This window comes from Nesoenas mayeri (genome assembly GCF_963082525.1).
Source record: "Nesoenas mayeri genome assembly, chromosome: 17".
Taxonomy (NCBI): Eukaryota; Metazoa; Chordata; class Aves; order Columbiformes; family Columbidae; genus Nesoenas; species Nesoenas mayeri.
Window position 1 is genome coordinate 10,308,672 of NC_137565.1, and position 19,262 is coordinate 10,327,933.

The 19,262-nt window shown below is 44.6% G+C and overlaps 1 protein-coding gene across 3 annotated transcripts in view; it reads left to right on the forward strand.

Moving 5' to 3' along the window:
- The window catches only part of GCN1 (GCN1 activator of EIF2AK4), a 42,049-nt gene that overhangs the window by 13,295 nt on the left and 9,492 nt on the right, over positions 1-19,262 (forward strand). For 2 of the 3 annotated variants that reach the window (XM_080355423.1, XM_080355424.1), the window contains exons 19-48: positions 495-696; positions 814-938; positions 1,283-1,461; positions 1,635-1,728; positions 2,447-2,560; positions 2,754-2,952; positions 3,428-3,583; positions 6,383-6,564; positions 6,746-6,826; positions 7,324-7,467; positions 8,172-8,299; positions 8,466-8,655; positions 9,005-9,075; positions 9,877-10,042; positions 10,969-11,163; positions 11,357-11,603; positions 12,224-12,345; positions 12,655-12,769; positions 13,250-13,429; positions 13,769-13,989; positions 14,711-14,779; positions 14,929-15,067; positions 15,176-15,372; positions 15,719-15,861; positions 16,620-16,737; positions 16,892-17,107; positions 17,449-17,613; positions 18,032-18,193; positions 18,638-18,730; positions 18,982-19,125. In XM_080355423.1, coding sequence (XP_080211549.1) covers positions 495-696; positions 814-938; positions 1,283-1,461; positions 1,635-1,728; positions 2,447-2,560; positions 2,754-2,952; positions 3,428-3,583; positions 6,383-6,564; positions 6,746-6,826; positions 7,324-7,467; positions 8,172-8,299; positions 8,466-8,655; positions 9,005-9,075; positions 9,877-10,042; positions 10,969-11,163; positions 11,357-11,603; positions 12,224-12,345; positions 12,655-12,769; positions 13,250-13,429; positions 13,769-13,989; positions 14,711-14,779; positions 14,929-15,067; positions 15,176-15,372; positions 15,719-15,861; positions 16,620-16,737; positions 16,892-17,107; positions 17,449-17,613; positions 18,032-18,193; positions 18,638-18,730; positions 18,982-19,125 — 4,557 coding nt within the window. The remainder of the gene's footprint in view (positions 1-494; positions 697-813; positions 939-1,282; positions 1,462-1,634; positions 1,729-2,446; positions 2,561-2,753; positions 2,953-3,427; positions 3,584-6,382; positions 6,565-6,745; positions 6,827-7,323; positions 7,468-8,171; positions 8,300-8,465; positions 8,656-9,004; positions 9,076-9,876; positions 10,043-10,968; positions 11,164-11,356; positions 11,604-12,223; positions 12,346-12,654; positions 12,770-13,249; positions 13,430-13,768; positions 13,990-14,710; positions 14,780-14,928; positions 15,068-15,175; positions 15,373-15,718; positions 15,862-16,619; positions 16,738-16,891; positions 17,108-17,448; positions 17,614-18,031; positions 18,194-18,637; positions 18,731-18,981; positions 19,126-19,262) is intronic. The other variant, XM_080355425.1, reaches the window with a different exon arrangement.

A 19,262-nucleotide genomic window follows, 5' to 3' on the forward strand; every position in this document is an offset into this window, starting at 1 on the left:
AAAAGAAAATTAAAAAAGGGAACAATGAGTGCTATATGGTTGGACATGCTGCTAAGCAAGTGGCCTGTCAAATCGTATAATAGATTAAATTGCATTAATTAGGTACCAAGGCTGGGACTTTGTAAATCGTCTTCCCATATCACAGATACAGCCTGAATGAAGTATTTTTGAAAAGATACTGGGTAAAATTAGACTGCAGAAGTTGGGCATACTGTTCCCAGCCAGCTGGTTCAACCTTTCCCAAAGTCCTCTTTGCCAAAAATGATCATTTTAGTTTTATTTTAGCCCTGCTTGCCAAGTCTAGTGTAGCCCCCAATCTTGGTGTTTCTGTCGCTGTCATCTCTGTGCTTTGGTTCCCTTTATCCCTTGTTTCCTTTGAAAACTTTGGGTTGCTGGTACTGACAGAGGGAGCTGATTGTTGGTGTTCAGTGGTGTCACCGTGGGGACGTGTGCTCAGGGTTCAGGAAGGTTTGGTGTGGTGTGTTAATGACAAGTTGTCCGCTCAGGTTCTGCCTCAGGAGGTCCTGGTGATGGAGTCAGGGGAACTGTCGGAGCTGGGAAAGACATACGTTCCTCCCCGTGTCCTGCACGAGGCGCTCTGTGTCATCTCCAGCGTGGCAGGGCTCGATGCCAATTCCTTTGAGCCAGAAAAGCTGGCTCTGGAGATGCTGCTGGTGACCCACCATCCATCTGTAGGTAAGTGAGGGGATAAGACAGCTCTCATGGCCAGTTTACAGGAGTTTTTATCTTATCTTTTTGTTTCATTGTATTAGCAGTCTGCTTCATATTTATTATGCTCATTCTTCTTGCTAGTGGCAGTGCAGCCGGGTCTTTGGCCAGCCCTCCTCATCAAGATGAAGATAGATCCCAAGGACTTCATTGCCAAACATCTGGATGACATATTACCCAGGATCACTGCCTATGCCCTGGAGAACCAGGTGATAAACTTGTGCTTTCCTTTTGTTAGTTTTGGGAGATAGGTTAGAACAGGAGAGTTTTCTGGAGGAATTAAGTACTAACTGGTGTATAAGGAAGGAGATCTGTCTGAAAGGTGGGGAAAAGGCAGGTTCAAAGAGAACGTTTCTAGTGCAAAGGAGTTGGAATTTAAGAGGGAAGACTGTGTACCAGCAACTGAGTAGAATCCTGTTTAAGATTCAAGTACCCACTGAACAAAGAGTTAGGAATTAGAACATAACATGGGATGTCTCAACAGGGCATACTTTTTGGAGACATTTTCAAGAAATGCTGATAATAATGTTTTTTTCCTTTGTTTTTGTGCTAGTCATCCATGAATGCAGTGGGATCTCTGTCTCTGCTTTCACCTGGTAGAGTGCTCCCACAGCTCATCAGCACTATCTCGGCATCGATGGAGAATCCAGCTCTGTGCCAGGTTACTCGAGAGGAATTTGCTATCATGAAGACACCAGAGGGAGAACTGTACGACAAATCTATAATACAGAGGTGAGGCTTTATGATTTCTTTTCTCAGTGCACCTGGGGATTGATCACTGCTGGCATCCCGCCTGTGTGTGAGTGGCTTTGTTAGATGCTCTTTCTGGACAGGAGTTCCAGGATTTGTGTACCTGGATCTTAGTCCACGCAGTGCTGATTCTTTTCTCTGCTTTTTCTTCTCAGCGCTCAACAGGACAGCATGAAAAAGGCTAACATGAAGAGGGAGAACAAAGCTTATTCCTTCAAGGAACAGATCATTGAGCTGGAGCTGAAGGAGGTGAGTTGGTGGCAGCAGGAAAGGCAGGTGTCAGAACTTCACTGCTGTCTCATTTGTTTTGTTGTGTGGCTTCTGGCATGTGTGTGTACACAGCTGGGAAAGATTCCATGAGCTTCTGATACCTGTTATCTCCTCTTATATCTGTATGTATTAGTTTCTTTTATATATGTGTTTGTATCAATTTATGTGGCATTCTACTTGTTTGTGACCACGCTTGCTAATTGATAATGTTTGTTTTATCTCTTCGTCTCTTGTTCCAGGTATCTTATGTAACTTTTTCAGCAAGGGTTGGTAGTTAAATAGGTGCTTCCATCTTGTAGACAGCCAGCAGTTCTGTTCAGTCTGGCCAGACTGGTGGGGGGAAGAATTTGGTCAAAGGAAGGGACTGTACCAGGCTGACTGGAGCATTCTTTTGTTAAAGGTTGACTTCTGTTTGCTCTGGAGAGGATGACATTCCCATCCAGTGTAGAAAAAGCTGGACAACTCTTTCTAATAATATCAAATAATTTGTGACCAGTTTAAACCATTAAAGTGTTGTTAACCCTCTGATTTCCATTTTCTATCTTCACTTAAGAGTAATAGGCTGGGAAGAATATTTTTGTACTGTTCTAGAAGTAAATTGCACCAAAGCCCAATGTGTGCAGCTTTCTTTGCTGTCTGATTGAGGGGGTGTTGTTAATAGCTCTTGGTTAATAATGTCCATGGCTCTCTACTGCAGGAAATAAAGAAGAAGAAAGGGATAAAGGACGAGGTACAACTGACAAGCAAGCAGAAGGAACTGGTGCAGGCACAGCTGGAAAGGGAGTCTCAGATAAGAAAACGGCTGAAAGAGGTAAGTTTTGATGGTCTTTTTTGGACCTCTGTGGCTACTGTGACCCAGATCATTTTGATAAAAGGAAAATGGAGTAGCATAGAGAATATTTGACAATAACCTACTTGTTTGTTGCATTAGAAATTACATTTAACAACTTGATCTTTTCCTGATGGACTTTTTATGGTAATCATTTGAATTGTTTGTCTTACAGCTTGATAATGAGCTGGAAACAGCCCTGGGTCTTCTGGACACTGTTATAAAGAGAAGGCCTCCTGGTTTAACTCAGTACATCCCTGCTCTCGTTGGCTCCTTCTTGCCACTTCTTCGATCGCCTTTGGCTGCTCCAAGGATTAAGAATCCTTTTCTTTCCTTAGCTTCCTGCGTCATGCCTGCTCGACTGAAAACCTTTGGTTAGTGTTTGCAGTTGCTGTTTAAGGGCAGGGTGTGTTATTTTTATGGCAGGGCGGTGAAAGTCCTTGCTTTTGCAAGCTGTGGGTCATGACCATGTCATGAACCGCCAAGAGGAAAATCCAGCCTGGAACAGCACATGGGTTTGATGACTGTGATGTTTCAGAGATCCTACTGCTGGATAGGTCTGAGTCCAAAGACACGGAGTTGTCATTGTGACCATGTCTCCGTAGTGGTTGGTCGCAATGGGACTCTCAAGCGCTCGAGTCCCCCAGACTCTGCAAAGGGAACTCACAGATGTCCCTGTTGTGGAGGAAGCTGTTCCTGTCAGCGTCAGGGCTTTGCTTCCTTCTCTCTGCCTCTTCTGCAGCCTGGGCTGTTGCCCAGAGCTTTGTTATAATTCTTGTTTTATAATTCTTTGTTTTCCTGGGGATTTTCTCTCAAGAAATCCTCTCATGGATTCTTCTTTCCTACCAGGTACTTTAGTGAGCCACGTGACCTTGCGCCTGATGAAACCTGAATGTGAATTAGATGAGTCCTGGTGCCAAGAAGAGCTGCCTACTGCTCTGAACAGAGTCGTGAGCTTGCTGCATGCCCACACCATTCCTGGCCGAACAGGCAAGAGAGAGCCAGGTAAAAACGCTTGTACATCCCTCTGACACCCACCCCCCTGGCAGTAACTTTGTGAACTGCTCTGGTTTTGATGGTTTGTACAATGTTTTATAGGTGTCGCTTAGCTTCTTTTTTTTTTGGATTGGATAAGTGTTCATAAGTATGAAGAAACTTAAAGGGGTTTTTTTGTGGTGGTAATAGTAGAAATGATGTTACAAGTGTAGTAACTGTAGAAATAACAATATTTTTTCTTAAAATTGTTCAAACAGAAATAATAGTAGTGAAATTAAAGCTCATCTTTGCCAAGGACGGTTCCTACCTTTCCACACCACTTAGCATAAGTGATTCAGTGAGACTAAGTGGAAAGACAAAATAATTGCTCGTTATGTGTGATCTCAGCACTGAAGCGCCCGTGGCCTCTGCTTGTTTGCTGTGCAGTGCTGCAGTTCATGAATATTTTATTCTGGCATGGCTGTAGAAGCAGCAGCTCTTTCCCACTCTGCAACACGAAGGCAAGCGCCAATATTATACAGTGTAACCTCACTGGGTTAGCTTTAATTTAGATCAGCTCTAGAATATGCTTCATGGTGGGGTGCAGAAGTACTTTTAGCACTACCTTGGAGATAATGGTACAGAAGAGGGAGGCAGAGGTGGCTTAAGCCGTCTTCAGGCTTCTGAACTGCAGTGACAGAGGTGGTTCATCATCCAGCTCGGTCAAAAGTGCTGTAGAAGGTTTCTGATTTTTAAAAGGATATGTAGGATTCCATTTGGTCGCTTACCCCAGTAGTTCAGTTCTCTTGCTGTTCTGTTGCGGGTTGTGTGACTGTGGCCCAGCTGGTGTCACAGCGCAGCAGCAGCACTTGGCCATGTCGAGCAGCACTTTGTGCTGAACTTTTCAGTGGTAATTCCATAGTAAGTGCAAGTTTATTAACATCTGCATCCATTTTTAGGCTTATTTCTGGGAAGGAGCAGAAGTGTTTTCAACCCTCCTCCTTCAAGATTTCCTATGGTTCAATGGATATTGAATCAATATCTGATTTTTTGGTTTGTTTTTTTCACTTCTCCTGCAAGAGGAAGGAAGTAGGTTCTGTAACACTTCGTTGGTCAAGTCATGTTGTGTTCTCAAATGATTTTTCTCCATTTGCGAAGTTCTTTGGAGTGTAGTCTTGCAATATTATTTAGTAGGTGTTAATTTCTTAGGTTACCGTGAAAGCTAAGAGAGACCATACCTCATTTATAATGGGAATGATAAAATTTATCATTTATTGCTGGAATGGCAAAATACATTTTATAATCTTTTTCCTATTGGTCAATACCAGCTACTGCGATAATAGAACATTTATCTTCTGAGATAAAGCTTTCTCCCTCCTGCCGCACATAGAGGCACAGCTGCTTAAACCTAAAAATATCCAGCCAATAATTAAAAAATGAAAAGAAAAAGTGTAAAAGCAAATAGATACTGAGTAAACAGTGAAAAATCCCACATCAGGAATGGAGAGGGTCCTACCTAAGCTATTCACGTGAAATCGTTAGCAGCTCACAGTGTGTTTGGTATTTAATGTTTCTCCCTTTAACTACTTCTGCAGTCTCTGTGCCCTACATAAGCTGACTAATACTGCAGTACTGTGTCTGCAGTGCTCCGCATCTGCATCTCGGAGATTTAAAATCTGGCGTTCTCTGACAGCACAGATAGGATGTAGAAATAAATGGTTTCCCTAGACGTCTAATACTTGAATTTTAACTGGACTAACTGGAAGACTGGAGGGAGCGTTTGCGATGTCCCATAGCTCAGCCGCTATGAGAAGGAAGGAGTAAAATCTTGGACAACAGGAATCCAAGAGCTTTAATGTTTTCAAGGAGTAGTTGACACTTGCACCAGAACTAGAGGAATCTCGTTCTGAAGAATCCAGCTGATGACTGGAGTGACAGGTTGGCTAGGTTGATAGGAAGAGTTTAAAGGGAATGTAACTGGCAACTGGGTCCCTAATCTGGGACAGATGAACTTTAAAAGTGAATTAGTTAAATTATATCAGATCCCTGTGTGGATCCTCCTGCTAAATTCAACCTTTTTTTTTTTTCTTTTTTTTTTTTTTTCCCTTCTTCTTTTAGTTTAATTCATTTTAATTATCAGAGCGTGCACACGAACTTAATGCACGTTAAAGAATAGATTTAATTTCAGCTTTGGTTGTGTGATGGATTTGATTTTGTGTCCTGCCCTCCCCTTCCTGCAAGTACTTCCAGGATAGACAAAACCTCAGTTTTGCCTGTCTGTCTACTTTAATCCATTAAATTGAGTTGATTTCATTTACAGAGGTTATTTTCACACTGTTAAAGCGTTGGAAGTAATTCAGAACCCTAATGTGACTTTAATTAAAGCCAGCTCATTGGTGTAGCAAGCAACAACATTAAGTAGAATCATAGAATCATTTAGGTTGGAAAAGACCCTTGAGATCATCAAGTCCAGCCATTGAGCTAACACTGGAATGCCAGATGTCACTGTTGGAGCCCTAGTGTTGCTGTTAAGTGAAGTGGCAAAGTGACAGAGGCTAAATGGGGGGTACCAGCTCTGTGCGCTGCCTCACCGGGCCCAACATGGGCTGTGTGCAGTACATCCAGATAACTGTGAGGCACTGTCCTTCAGGCCGGCTATTTCTAGGAGCTTAGAAATGCTTCGGCTCTCTTAGCGTGTGTGCACGTAGGGCTGAAGCCATCCATATCCATCGTACACTATCAACGTGTACATTTTACACCAGTCCGTATCATAAAATGAAGGCATGAGAGGATCAGCTGCGCTCACGGGGTTGTTTTTCCTTTTCACAGGTGCTGCCCCATTGTCAGCTCCGGCGTTTTCCTTAGTATTCCCTCTGCTCAAGACTGCTATGATGGAGACACCTCATGACAGTGAAGACAAGGAGGAGTTTCTGGTCAAGATTCTGCAGATCCTTACGGTCCACGCTCAGCTGAGATCATCGGCAAACAGCCAGGCTGTGCTGGTGGACGAGGTGAGCGGGAGCTGTGGGCATTGGGTGACGTCCAGACAGTTGTCCGGAGGAGGCATGGGATAAAAAAGCTGATGTGAAAAAGCAGATGAATTCTGCAAGTTAGAGTTAACGATGTAAGATTGCTTTCTCTCACATAAAGCTTTTTCTACCCCCCCTGCCTTTTCTGCCCCCAACCTTTCAGAATGGCCCAGAGCTGCTGCCCCGGAGGGAGATGCTGGTTCTGCTGACGCGGGTGATAGGAAAGGGTTCTCCACGGTTACAGGTGAGTCCTCGGCTTCATAACCCCAGGCAGGATTCTGCTTTTCGTCAGCATCTAAGGGAAATACACCTGCCTGGTTTAAGTCTCTGAGGCTGGTGGTTGATACATTACCAGTTTTCTCATATGTTTGTGGTATTCTTTTGGGGATAAAATGCCTATATCTTTCTTTTGTGTGCAATTTATTGCAGCAAACATATTCTTCAGTTTTCCTTTGGTGACACTGTATTCCTTCTCTAAGGCCTTACTCTGTTAAACAAGTTTAGTAGTCGCTCCCCGGAGTGTTTGTTCTAAGGGATGAGATGGCAGAAAGGTCAGTAACAAAAAGGCAAAGAGTCGGACCAAACTCAGCAGTTCTTGTATTCGTTGTGAACCCTTATCACTGATCTTTGAAAATTTCCTCTCTTGTGATGGCACTGAACCCCCATCCTGTGTTTGCTTTGACCAAATGCCCAGCAGCAGAAATCGGCAGCAGAATCTCTAATACTTCCTCGCTCTTTTAGGTTTTGGCCTCCAACGCACTGACAGCTCTGTGCACCAGCAGCAGCGGGGAGGACGGCTGTGCCTATGCGGAGCAGGAGGAGATCGACGTGTTACTGCAGGCCCTGCAATCTCCATGCATGAATGTTCGAGATGCCGCTCTCAGGGTAGGGGGGAATCATTCATGGTCACACTGAATTCCTTCATTTTTTGGGAGGTGATTCTTCTGTGACACCGATGAAGAAAAGCTTCAGCTGTGATGCCTCTCTGGCAGTGTGTCTGCAGGAGGCAGTGGCTACCGAACAGTAAAGCTCTCAGTAATGCTCTTTGTGATAGATTTATCTTGCAAAAAGAAATGCTCTGGGTCTATCCACACCTTTGTTTTATTAAAACAGGTGTAATTACGGCAATTTAACGCCTTCTATTTACAATTGCACAGAGCTTAAGTCTTAAAGAGAAGCTGTCAAAAATTCCTTTGTCTGTACCGGGCCCAGTGTTTTTGGAAAGCTTCAGGCTTAGTCACTTCTAAGAACACATCAAAAAAACCCTGCTTGGTTTTCTTTCCTATGAAACAACTTTCAGTTTAGCTCACTGACCTGGCTTCTCTGTATTTGCAAGCAGAACAGACTGTAGGCACCAGAGCACAGCGTAGTGCCCAGGTGCCTCTCTGCAGTGTGCTGGTGGAGCTTCACCATCTCACCTGGTGGCAAAAGAAAGTCCCTGGTCCACATGGTCAGTGTGCTGTGCCAGGAAAGAGGAATGTTGACACCTCCTACCACTGAGAGCTTGACTTGGCAAAGGTTTTAAGTGTTTTGCAGTATCTGTTTCTAAAATCACATCCTTGCACTGATTCTCGTGTCAACTAATTCAGGGCCTGATGGAGCTGCAAATGGTTCTGCCAACCCCAGACAGTGATGAAAAGAATGGACTGAATCTGTTGCGTCGCCTTTGGGTCGTAAAGTTTGATGTGGAAGATGAGATTCAGAAGCTGGCAGGAAGGTGAGGGTTGTTCGTGGCTGATGGGGTTGTAAGGGCAGCTCTCTCCTCCCCTCGGGGCGCTCCGCCAAGAGGGGCTGGAGGGCAGTTTAGGTCATCCCGCTGTCTGCATGGGGCGGTGGCTTCTCTTGCTGAAGGCTGATCCGTCAGTTCTCCGTGTGTGCTGCAGGTTGTGGGAGTCCATGGGTCTGGAGCTGCAGCCTGACCTCTGTTCCCTGCTGATCAAAGACGTCATCTACCACGAAGAGGCAGTGCGACAAGCGGGCGCTGAAGCTCTTTCCAGAGCTGTAGCTCGATATCGAAACCAAGCAGCAGAGGTCATGAATAAACTGACGGAGATTTACCAGGAGAAGCTCTACGTAAGTCCTGAGGGGTTGACAGGCACAAGCTTGTGCTGTATTTTGTGTCTTTTATTAATGGCTTTTCCTTTCGTCTGTCTCGAGGATGTGCATGAAGCCCACTGTTGCTGTATTTGAGCTTGTCACAGACTTTAATGTCTTGATCCTCAAGTTGCCAGCCAGTAATAGTACCATTGTACAGGCCTTAGGTGATAAGTCTGTTTAGGCCTAACCCAGCTCTCTGCTTGTTTTGGGTTTTTATGATGCTTTTCCGCTAGCGGTATCACACCTCTGTGCAGGTACGGCTGACAGTATTCTCTGCAGGACTGCCCCTGGGAAAGTTATTCTGATGATGTGTTTCTCCTTGCAGAGGCCGCCTCCGGTTCTGGATGCTTTGGGGCGAGTGATATCTGAATCGCCACCTGACCAGTGGGAAGCAAGGTACAGTCAGCCTCAGATTGATCTCATCACCTCCTGTGCATCCAAATGAGATGTCCCCAATTTTTTATTCAGAAGTTCAGGGAATGGAGAAAAAGGGGAGTGTTAAAAGAAAGAAATATAAGGGGTTGTATTCACTTGCTGGTTTTATGCTCCCTTCTGGTAGAGAATATTTGTGTCCCTCAGGCATGCTAGGCAGGCTGAACTGAAATGCTCTCAGTTCCATCAGATATTTGATGCTGTCTTCTCTATGTCCTTCTGATAAGAATGGAGTTTTTCCCCCTCGGGCTGTCTGATTTTTGTCTTATCTTACTGTATTCCTGCCTCTGTGTGGGCAATTGATTGTTTCAAGAGCAGCAGCGCGAGCCTTAATGAACTGGATAAATTCCAGTTTGGGTAATTACTTTTTGTTGACTTGTACACTCTCTACAGGTTTAATTGCGGATTGTCTTGTTCACTGCCTGTCTTAAGCTAATCTCTTCGTTAGTGCTGATGTACCTTGTTGCGGAGCTGCTGTTTTCTAGCAACAGACAGTGATCCCAACGTCTGTCTTTGTCGGCCTATGTATCTGTAATGTTTAATTGGGATAAAAGTCATTATATGGCTGAAAGGTTGTTGTCCTTTTGGGAACTTGCAGCATAGGGTTATGTAAGGAAACGCACATAGGTTGGACATGTGACGCTCTTTGGTTTCATAGTGGTTCTTTCTCAATTTTTGTAATGTATTCCTGGTAGCAAATGTGATTGTGACTTCAAGCAGATTCTGTGAAAAGCCAGTAAGCTCACAAATTCACCGTCTTCCCAGGTGTGGCATTGCCTTGGCCCTCAACAAGCTCTCGCAGCATCTGGACAGTTCGCAGGTGAAGCCCCTCTTCCAGTTCTTTGTACCGGACGCGCTGAACGATCGCAGTCCCGAAGTCAGGAAGTGCATGTTGGATGCAGCCCTTTCAACACTCAACACTCATGGCAAAGTAAGTCTGGACACGTCTCTCTCTAGCAGTGGAAAAAGATGGAATGAAAATGTAGATACTGTGTTGGAGCCCGTAGATATTTTTTTTGTTTCTCAGAGGCTGCTGAAAACTTGGGTGTAGTAGGAATTTCTGCGTATTCGGGGTCGTTCTGTTATTGACTAGTGTTGATGAAGTGCAGTTTTTCCTTGTTGTTGCTGTAAAAAAGAAATAGCCCTGAATTGACCAGAGTTTAAATGGTATAAAACTAGAGTAATAAAAGCAAAATTAGACCACAGATCTTTTAATCCTGGGGAGGTGAGAATTCCCTTTCAGGCCTCATGCAAAGAAAAGCATGAAAGCTTGCTGATCATTGGCTTACGTCAACTGAAGCCACTCAGAGAATCGAAGCCCATCCTTCTTGTCAGGGCCGGCCCTTCTCCAGCAGCATTAGATGGGGAGATGTGCGGGGTGGAAATGGCTCAGCTTCTCATTTCCTTGTGCATGCCAGTCTCCTGGACAGCGAGGCACTTTAGCCTGAGACAACTGGAAATTTGTCATGCTATTCGTTCTTTCCTTCTGTTTGTTAGAAAAGCAGTGGGGGTTGTTTTATCTTTCTGTTCTCCCTTTGCAAATGCAACAAGCAAAAGAGCAGGCACAGAAGTTGAGGCTGGCAGCCTTGCCTAGTAGCTTGTGTTGCTTCTGGCAGAACATGATGCTGGCAGGTTTGGGGGATCTGATTTTTAAGAACTAACTTCTCTCTAGCAGAAAATATTTGTTGCCTGTGAGGGTGGCGCAAGGTTTTATGTGATGTGACACGTGAAGTGAACTGTAAATACAGTGTAATTGTTCAGTTTGTTGGCTCAGAGAAGAACAAACAAGTCCATTGAGCATAGCAAATCGCATTCTGAGTGGACTCTGGTGGCAAGTTCTGTGGTTTTGTTTTTCAGGACAATGTTAACTCTCTCTTGCCAGTGTTTGAAGAATTCCTAAAAAATGCTCCTATTGATGCCAGTTATGATGCTGTCAGGCAAAGCGTGGTCATTCTCATGGGTTCACTGGCAAAACATCTGGACAAGAGTGACCCTAAAGTGAAACCAATTGTTGGCAAACTGATTGCAGCCTTGTCCACACCATCTCAGCAGGTAGGAGCCTCCTTGGAGGAGCCCTCAGGTTCCTCGCAGAGGCCGGGTTAACACTATAATGCGTTCAGGAATGTCAAGAGAGATGAACAAAAAGCTCTGGTGATGGGGAGCTGTCACTGTAGGTGCAATCTTGGGGGAAGTTATGTTAGTGATTAATATTTTGTGATCTGATAGCTGGTGGATTGTTTTACAGGTTCAGGAGTCAGTGGCGAGCTGTTTGCCACCTCTGGTGCCTGCAATTAAGGAGGATGCAGGAGGAATGATACAGAAGCTCATGCAGCTGCTTTTAGAGTCTGATAAGTATGCTGAGCGCAAAGGTGCGGCTTACGGGCTGGCAGGCCTGGTGAAAGGCCTCGGCATCCTCTCTCTCAAGCAACAGGAGATGATGACCACGCTGACCGATGCTATCCAGGACAAGAAGAACTTCCGTCGGCGTGAGGGTAAGGGACAAAAGCTTTTCCCATGGAATACTTAGTATTTCTCTTATCCCTACTACCACTGGGGTCAGATCAAATGATACCTGAACCCCGGTGCTTGGTTTATCTACTTTTCTTTTATTCAAATTTGCAGAGAAAGCAATGGGAAGTGTCTGTCACGAGGCCACTGATTGTGTACAGTGTCCTAAAATCGCTCTGTTTGCGTTGTGGTGGAAGGAGGGTTTCTGGTCCCAGACAACATGCATGCTCCCTCTCTCATGTTTTAATGGGGGGTGGTGCTGGGGAGGCTCCTGCTCCCCGAGAGACAGGACACGTTCCCCTGCAGCCGGTCCAGAGGGGCTCTCACAGCCTGGCTGTCCCTTTGGCTGCTGCTGTTTCCTGTCCTTATTTCTGCTTACCTGAGTGAGGGCTCAGAGGACCACTGCGTGTTTTTAGTGGTGCTGGGCTTCTTGTCCTTTCTGACAGCAGAAATCCCCACCACAGCACTAGTCACAAGTGCAAGAAGGCAAGAAACTTTCACCTCTGAGATCCAAGTGCTTTTGGAGAAATTCTACAGATATTTGGCAAATTTTATCTTTAAATGAAATTGTATTTTATTCTGAGTGTCCTTTCTGTTTCTGTAGGGGCTCTGTTTGCCTTTGAGATGCTCTGCAGCATGCTTGGAAAGCTCTTTGAGCCCTACGTGGTTCATGTGCTCCCTCACTTGCTGCTTTGTTTTGGAGATGGGAACCAGTATGTGCGAGAGGTAAGATGCCTTAAATTTCTGAGAACATAGAGTGTTAAGAGAAAACTGAAATGCAATAGATATGAATACTGTTTGTAACAAGGCAAATTGAGAAGGGACCTATCCCTTGAGACACTGTTAATAACAATTTGATCTTCGTAATAACTGAAAGCATCTTATTTCATCGGCCATTAATTGGGAGCTACTTGACTAGCTGCATCATTGTACTTAGACACTATTTTACATGACGGCTTTGTCCCCATTGAGTCTCTGAGGAAGGAAAAAGCACGCGTTGTGACACAGCTTGTAAATGTTCTCTTCTCCTTGGAGGCTGCAGATGACTGTGCCAAAGCCGTGATGAGCAACTTGAGCACTCACGGGGTGAAGCTGGTGTTGCCATCGCTTCTTGCAGCACTAGAAGAGGAATCGTGGAGAACTAAAGCTGGTATGGACCAATATCTGTCAGACGTGACTGAGAGTATCCCACAAGGTCCCATCACTGTTGTTCTCTGGTTTACTCCTTCATCTCTACAGATGACGGTGATATTAATAGTTTATTGTCTCATAAGCGACTGTGGAACTTGCAGCTTCTGAGATAAAAATGGGTACCCTGACACATTTGAGCAACTTTTTTCTCCCAGCAGATTCAGGGAACACTTTTTAATCCCGTCTCTCTCCAAGGACGCCAGAAGCTGGAAGTTTCCTCCCCCACTTCTTTTGCCTGTTACAAAAAATACCCCAAACACATAGTTTGTAGTGTCTTTAAGAGGCACAGAGTAGTTTAATGCATTTCAGACATTCCGTGTGTTCTCCAACTGCTAGGTTTGAGTTTGAGGAAAATGTGATCATCTCCTCATACCTCTTTTTAATGGTGTGTATTGATTGTTTTCTATTTTTCTTTCTCTTTTGTGTCCTTCCTGCACAGGATCGGTGGAGCTGCTGGGGGCTATGGCGTACTGTGCTCCCAAACAGCTCTCTTCCTGCTTGCCCAATATTGTGCCCAAACTGACTGAAGTGCTCACGGATTCCCACGTGAAGGTGCAGAACGCAGGACAGCAAGCTCTGCGGCAGATTGGGTCTGTCATCAGGAATCCAGAGATCCTGGGTAAGAACCGTTGGCGTATTTGATGTCCTGGTGTGACCATGGTTTATAACAGCAAGGTTTATGTTCACAAGCTTGAGGATTAAATCCAGGCTTCTATAGAAATGAAATTACTCCTAGAAAAGTGACATGAAAGCTTAACAGCAGCTGTCTGCTTCAAAGCTTTTTGAATCCTCCTGTCCATGTTGACAGCTGATGTTAAGAGGGTTCCCCCCGTACTTCTCCTTCTGGCTCCTTTAGAAGGATCTACAGTATCCCATGAGAGAACACCAGCTCACCCTGACACGTGGTTTTGTTTTCTGTACGAATAAAGTCTTTTCTTTCCTTTTTTAAAATGTTCAGCAATCGCTCCAGTTCTGTTGGATGCTCTCACTGACCCCTCCAGGAAGACCCAGAAGTGCCTGCAGACTCTACTGGATACCAAATTTGTCCATTTCATTGATGCTCCATCCTTAGCGCTGATCATGCCGATCGTCCAGAGAGCTTTTCAAGATCGTTCCACAGACACCAGGAAAATGGCTGCCCAGATCATTGGGAACATGTACTCCCTGACTGATCAGAAGGTATGGGGCTAAGAATTCTCTCTGTGTGCTGTGTATGCTGTGTAGGAGATCACAGAGCAAGCACTAGGGAGAATTCATTTGGTTTGGGGATTTTGCTGTTAAGGTAAACAATACTAGAATCCACAAAGCTTCTTTAATCAAATGTATGTAAATGAATAAATAGTGGCTACACCGTGACAACACTTAGGTGCTTAAGACTGTCGGCTTTGTACTTTGGTCATCTAGTTATTACCAGATTTATCCCTGCAAAAAGGTCGTGTAATTTTTACCATATAAGAAATGCCTTAACAAACAAACAAGCAAAACCAGAACCAGTGAAACACGGATCAGCTGCTTACAAATGGATCCAGGGTTTGTTTGAAAAGCGTTTGTACAACCTCGCTGTAGGCTAAAGATCTGTGTTTAATTTTGGTGCTGATAATCTCTACCTTTAAACATTGTGTAAATGTTAATAGTGTTGGATTTTCCTTAGATACAAGGCTCTAGCTTGTGGGTGAGCATAAAAAAGGTTTTGAGTGGTCTGCACAGAACTGGTGTTTCCTGGACTTGCAGAACAATTCAGTGTGCTTGTTTGCAAGATTGTGAAAGCAACTGATTACACTCTCAGGATGTTGAGGATGGTTGCTAGTAATAAGGGGCTGAATGCCCTTTACATGAAGGTGACTTCAGTTTCTTTCTCGTTTTGTATCTGGTTTCTTACTCTTTGAGCTCTTTGTTTCAGGATCTGGCTCCTTACCTGCCCAGTGTGACCCCCGGCCTGAAGGCGTCTCTGCTGGATCCCGTACCTGAAGTACGTCCTTTGTACAAATACCATTTGTATTTCAGTGCATTAGGTCAGACTTTGTCCCGATTTTCCGTAGGTCTGTAATCAGTCTGACACATCTGTCTTAGTGAATTTGACGGGATATTTTGCAACTCTCCGTTCCTCTTGTCTGTCAGGTGCGTACGGTGTCGGCAAAGGCGCTGGGAGCCATGGTGAAGGGGATGGGAGAATCGTGCTTTGAGGATTTGTTGCCATGGCTGATGGAGACACTGACATACGAGCAGAGCTCAGTGGATCGATCTGGTGCTGCTCAAGGTGAGGACAGCTGTGGCTGAATACTGAGCTCAAGTGTTCTCGTATTAAATCAGATTAGCTTGTTCCTTTTTGTATTTCTCAGCTGTGTTACCTGCTTTTTTTCCCCAGGTCTGGCTGAAGTTATGGCTGGTTTGGGGGTAGAAAAGCTGGAGAAACTTATGCCAGAGATTGTAGCTACTGCCAGTAAAGTGGATATTGCTCCTCATGTACGAGACGGTTATATCATGATGTTCAACTACCTGCCAATTACTTTTGGAGACAAGTTCACTCCCTATGTTGGTCCCATCATTCCTTGTATCCTTAAGGTGCGTAGGAGTTTTATTTATTAGAGGATAAAAATAATGCTCTAGAGTATTTTAAGCATCATTTACAGTAATTGTGAGACATGCAGAGACTTGTCCAGCTTTGGACTGTACACAATGTAAAAGAATTTAAATTATAAATTATTTTGTGTTCCAAGTGATTTGCTTGCTGTCTTCTGTTTGTAGTCACAAGTAATTTCTTGAAATCACCTTTGTGCATTCATAACTCCATCATTCATTTACTTTTCATGGCTGAGAGAGAAAACATCATTTTGTTTTCCTCCACTTGGTTTTGTATATTGTGCTTAAAACCCCCCAAAGCTTCACAGACACTTTTCTCCCTGTTCAGGCACTGGCAGACGAGAATGAGTTTGTGCGGGACACGGCCCTACGCGCTGGCCAGAGGATCATAAGTATGTACGCCGAGACTGCCATTGCGCTTCTCCTGCCGCAGCTCGAGGATGGCCTGTTTGATGACTTGTGGAGGATAAGGTAAAACCACCTCACCCCCAGTTCTCTTCCATGGTTGGAAAACTGGTGTGATTTCAACTCCGTTGCTCCTCAAGCAAATGCAGAGATCTCCTGGGACGCAAAAGCAAGTCTCTCTTTTTGCTTGATTTGAATATGACGCCTCCTAGCACTGAGTCCGCAAAGCCCTACCAGCTGTAGATCAGGTTTCCTGGTACCTGCAACACATTCCTACAAGATCATTAATTCTGGTAGTGACTCCGAAAAGCACTTCCAAGGCAGTTGATGTGGTAATATTTAGCTCTCCTATATTGTTTGTCATTTTTCAAAATGCTGAGTAAGTTATTGTTCTGCTGTGCATGGAAATGTGCAGTAGAGTGCTCACAGCTGGTAGCAATGGCTCAAAAATTAGCTGTACTAAAAGGTTTGTGTCAGCTGAGCGCTGATGAGTGCACCTATCCCAGGTGAGGACGCCCTGGATTGAGACCAACGCTGGTGTCTCAATCCTTTGTAGAGTCCAGGCTATTCTGGCTATTGCTTTGATACAGGAATTCTCTCAGCCCCTATCAGCTTGGAATTTGTTCCTTCCCTTTCTTTTTAGCATGCAGCTCCTCAGTGGTGTGGGCAGACTGCTCTGACATACCAGCCCATGCAGCGTTTTGGTGCTGACCCAGCTCTTTGCCCTGCATTTTGCTCTTGTCTGGTTTTGACATACTGTCATATTTGGACAGGTACCACCTGAATTACCCCGTTTGTAACACTTGACTTGCTCCCGTTGCCAGGTTTAGCTCAGTTCAGCTGCTTGGAGATCTTCTGTTCCATATCTCAGGAGTCACTGGAAAAATGACCACAGAAACTGCCTCAGAGGATGACAACTTCGGAACAGCCCAGTCCAACAAGGTAAAGCTGTTGGTGTCTGTTGGTGCCTTTTTGTTTAATTTTGTAAAAATCAGCATGGAAACCCTGATGGAAAGGCAAATTGGGTAATCGTGTGTCTTGTTCTTATTGCAAGTTTCAGGAGTGGATAATACAATTGTGTGCTGTTTCTTTGCAGGCTATTATTAGTGCTCTGGGTGTGGAGAGGAGGAACAGGGTGCTGGCAGGCCTGTACATGGGCCGCTCCGACACCCAGCTGGTGGTGCGTCAGGCCTCCTTGCACGTCTGGAAGATCGTGGTCTCAAACACTCCTCGCACGTTGCGTGAAATTCTGCCAACCCTCTTCGGGCTTCTGCTGAAATTCTTGGCCAGTACTTGTGCAGATAAGCGAACGGTGAGAAACTGAGTAATGCCTTCCCGTTACTGCAGGTGACTGTGTGATCTCACTTCTGAAGAACACAGGATAATTCTTTCCTATAAATCACTCCAAAGCTGTCATTAATTTAACAATTAATTAAACCATGAGTATGTCTGAGTTCTCTCTTTGCTGACGGCAACTGTGATGACAGCAAAACCATTTTGCTATGGTTACTTACAACAGTAGTATTTCCATTCCTACTACTCTGTCTATACTGTGAACAGTGGTTTATGGTCAAAAGTTAATATTTGCTCACAGTTCATCTTCATAAGTTTTTAAAATGGGAAAATAGTTAATTAATAAATTTCTGGGGACAGGTTGCAGCACGGACATTAGGAGACCTTGTCCGAAAGTTAGGAGAGAAGATCCTTCCTGAGATCATTCCTATTCTGGAAGAAGGACTGAGGTCAGACAAGAGTGATGAGAGGCAAGGAGTCTGCATTGGGTTGAGCGAGATAATGAAATCCACCAGCAGGGACGCGGTGAGTTCAATGTGGAAGGGGAAATCTCCAGTTTCTGAGGTATCTATGTTACGGCGCAGGTATTGCAGTTGAGACAGAATAATACAGCTGTGCCGGACTTGGTTTATGGACTGAACTCAGGGCTTATAACTAACGTGAGCTGTTGTTCAGGAAAATGTAAGCATTTGTGTGTCTGTCGGTAAATTTAAAACATTGCCCAGTTCTGACTTTTATGAGATATAATAATAGAAATCATCCACTAGGTAGCCTTAAACTCTGCAACTATTTGTATTGATTAATCCTGCTTTTCTTCCAATATATTTCAAGCAAACTGCAATTTAGTTTCAGTTGTGCAAATTCTGCATTGTTAGCTACTTTACTGAGATGCACCTATCTGTTGTGCTTTAGACATTCTGCAATTCTATCTCTGCATCTTCAGGTACTGCTTTTCTCCGAATCCCTGGTTCCTACAGTGAGAAAAGCGCTCTGTGACCCTCTGGAAGAAGTGCGAGAGGCTGCAGCTAAAACATTCGAACAGTTGCACTCAACAATTGGCCATCAAGCTCTTGAAGATATCCTGCCATTTTTGCTGAGGCAGCTGGTAAGCATTGCTCAGCATTAGTCAGCAGCTCAATTAGTGATGTTGTGTGACAGGTTTTGAATAACTGGCTTAAAGGAGAAGCAGGATTGTAGTGGCAGACCTTCCAGGGAATGGCTGTTCTGTTTTGCCTCCTCCATGGAGCCATCGGTAGGGAAGGTCTCATGGCTGAAGCACAGGCCTGGGAATTCCTCCCCCTGGCTCTGCTAGGGAATTGCCATCATCACCTGCCTGAGTTGCTTGGCCATCATTCCTGACACAGAAAATCTTCCTGATGTGACAGAAGAGCTTGGTCTGGGTTTTTGCTAGATAATATGAGAGCATTTTTGGATAGAAGGACTTGTGTGTTGGTGATACGATCTCATGGCAAATTGTCACTTGAAATGTGGTTTCACTTGCTGTGTCACGAATCATCTCTCAGGTTTGTGACTTTCTCTTTCCCTGTAGGATAATGAAGAGACATCTGACTTTGCTGTGGATGGTCTTAAACAAGTCATGGCTGTCAAGAGCCGTGTGGTGCTGCCTTATTTGGTGCCAAAGGTAAAATTGGAAACAAATTTTAAACTTCAGAACTGTGCTTTTTCCTCTGCTTGCTGCCAGTTTTCTTTGGACTGTTATGCCAAAAGAAAGAGCATAGTTTGAAATTTTCTTCCGATTTTGTGCTCAAAATATTGTCATCTGGGTTGTCATGTTGTTTATATTTAGGCATTTTTCATGGTGTGGATGAAGTGAGATTCCTTCTGAAAAAACTTTCTGCTTGTCTCATATTTTTGGGCTTTTCTGTTTTTTAGCTGACTACTCCCCCAGTGAACACCCGTGTGCTGGCTTTCCTCTCGTCGGTGGCAGGGGACGCTCTGACACGGCACTTGGGTGTCATCCTGCCTGCTATGATGTCTGCGCTGAAAGAGAAGCTGGGGACCAGTGAAGAGCAGTTGGCAAGTAGCACGGCTCAGCTCTTTGTTATGACAGGCTGCCTCAAGATAGAGCTTCGGGTTTGCTTCCCCGCACAGAACCCGTGTTCTCTGGAGTCACAGATTGCATGTTTTAATTCGGTCCATTAGCTTCTTCAGGA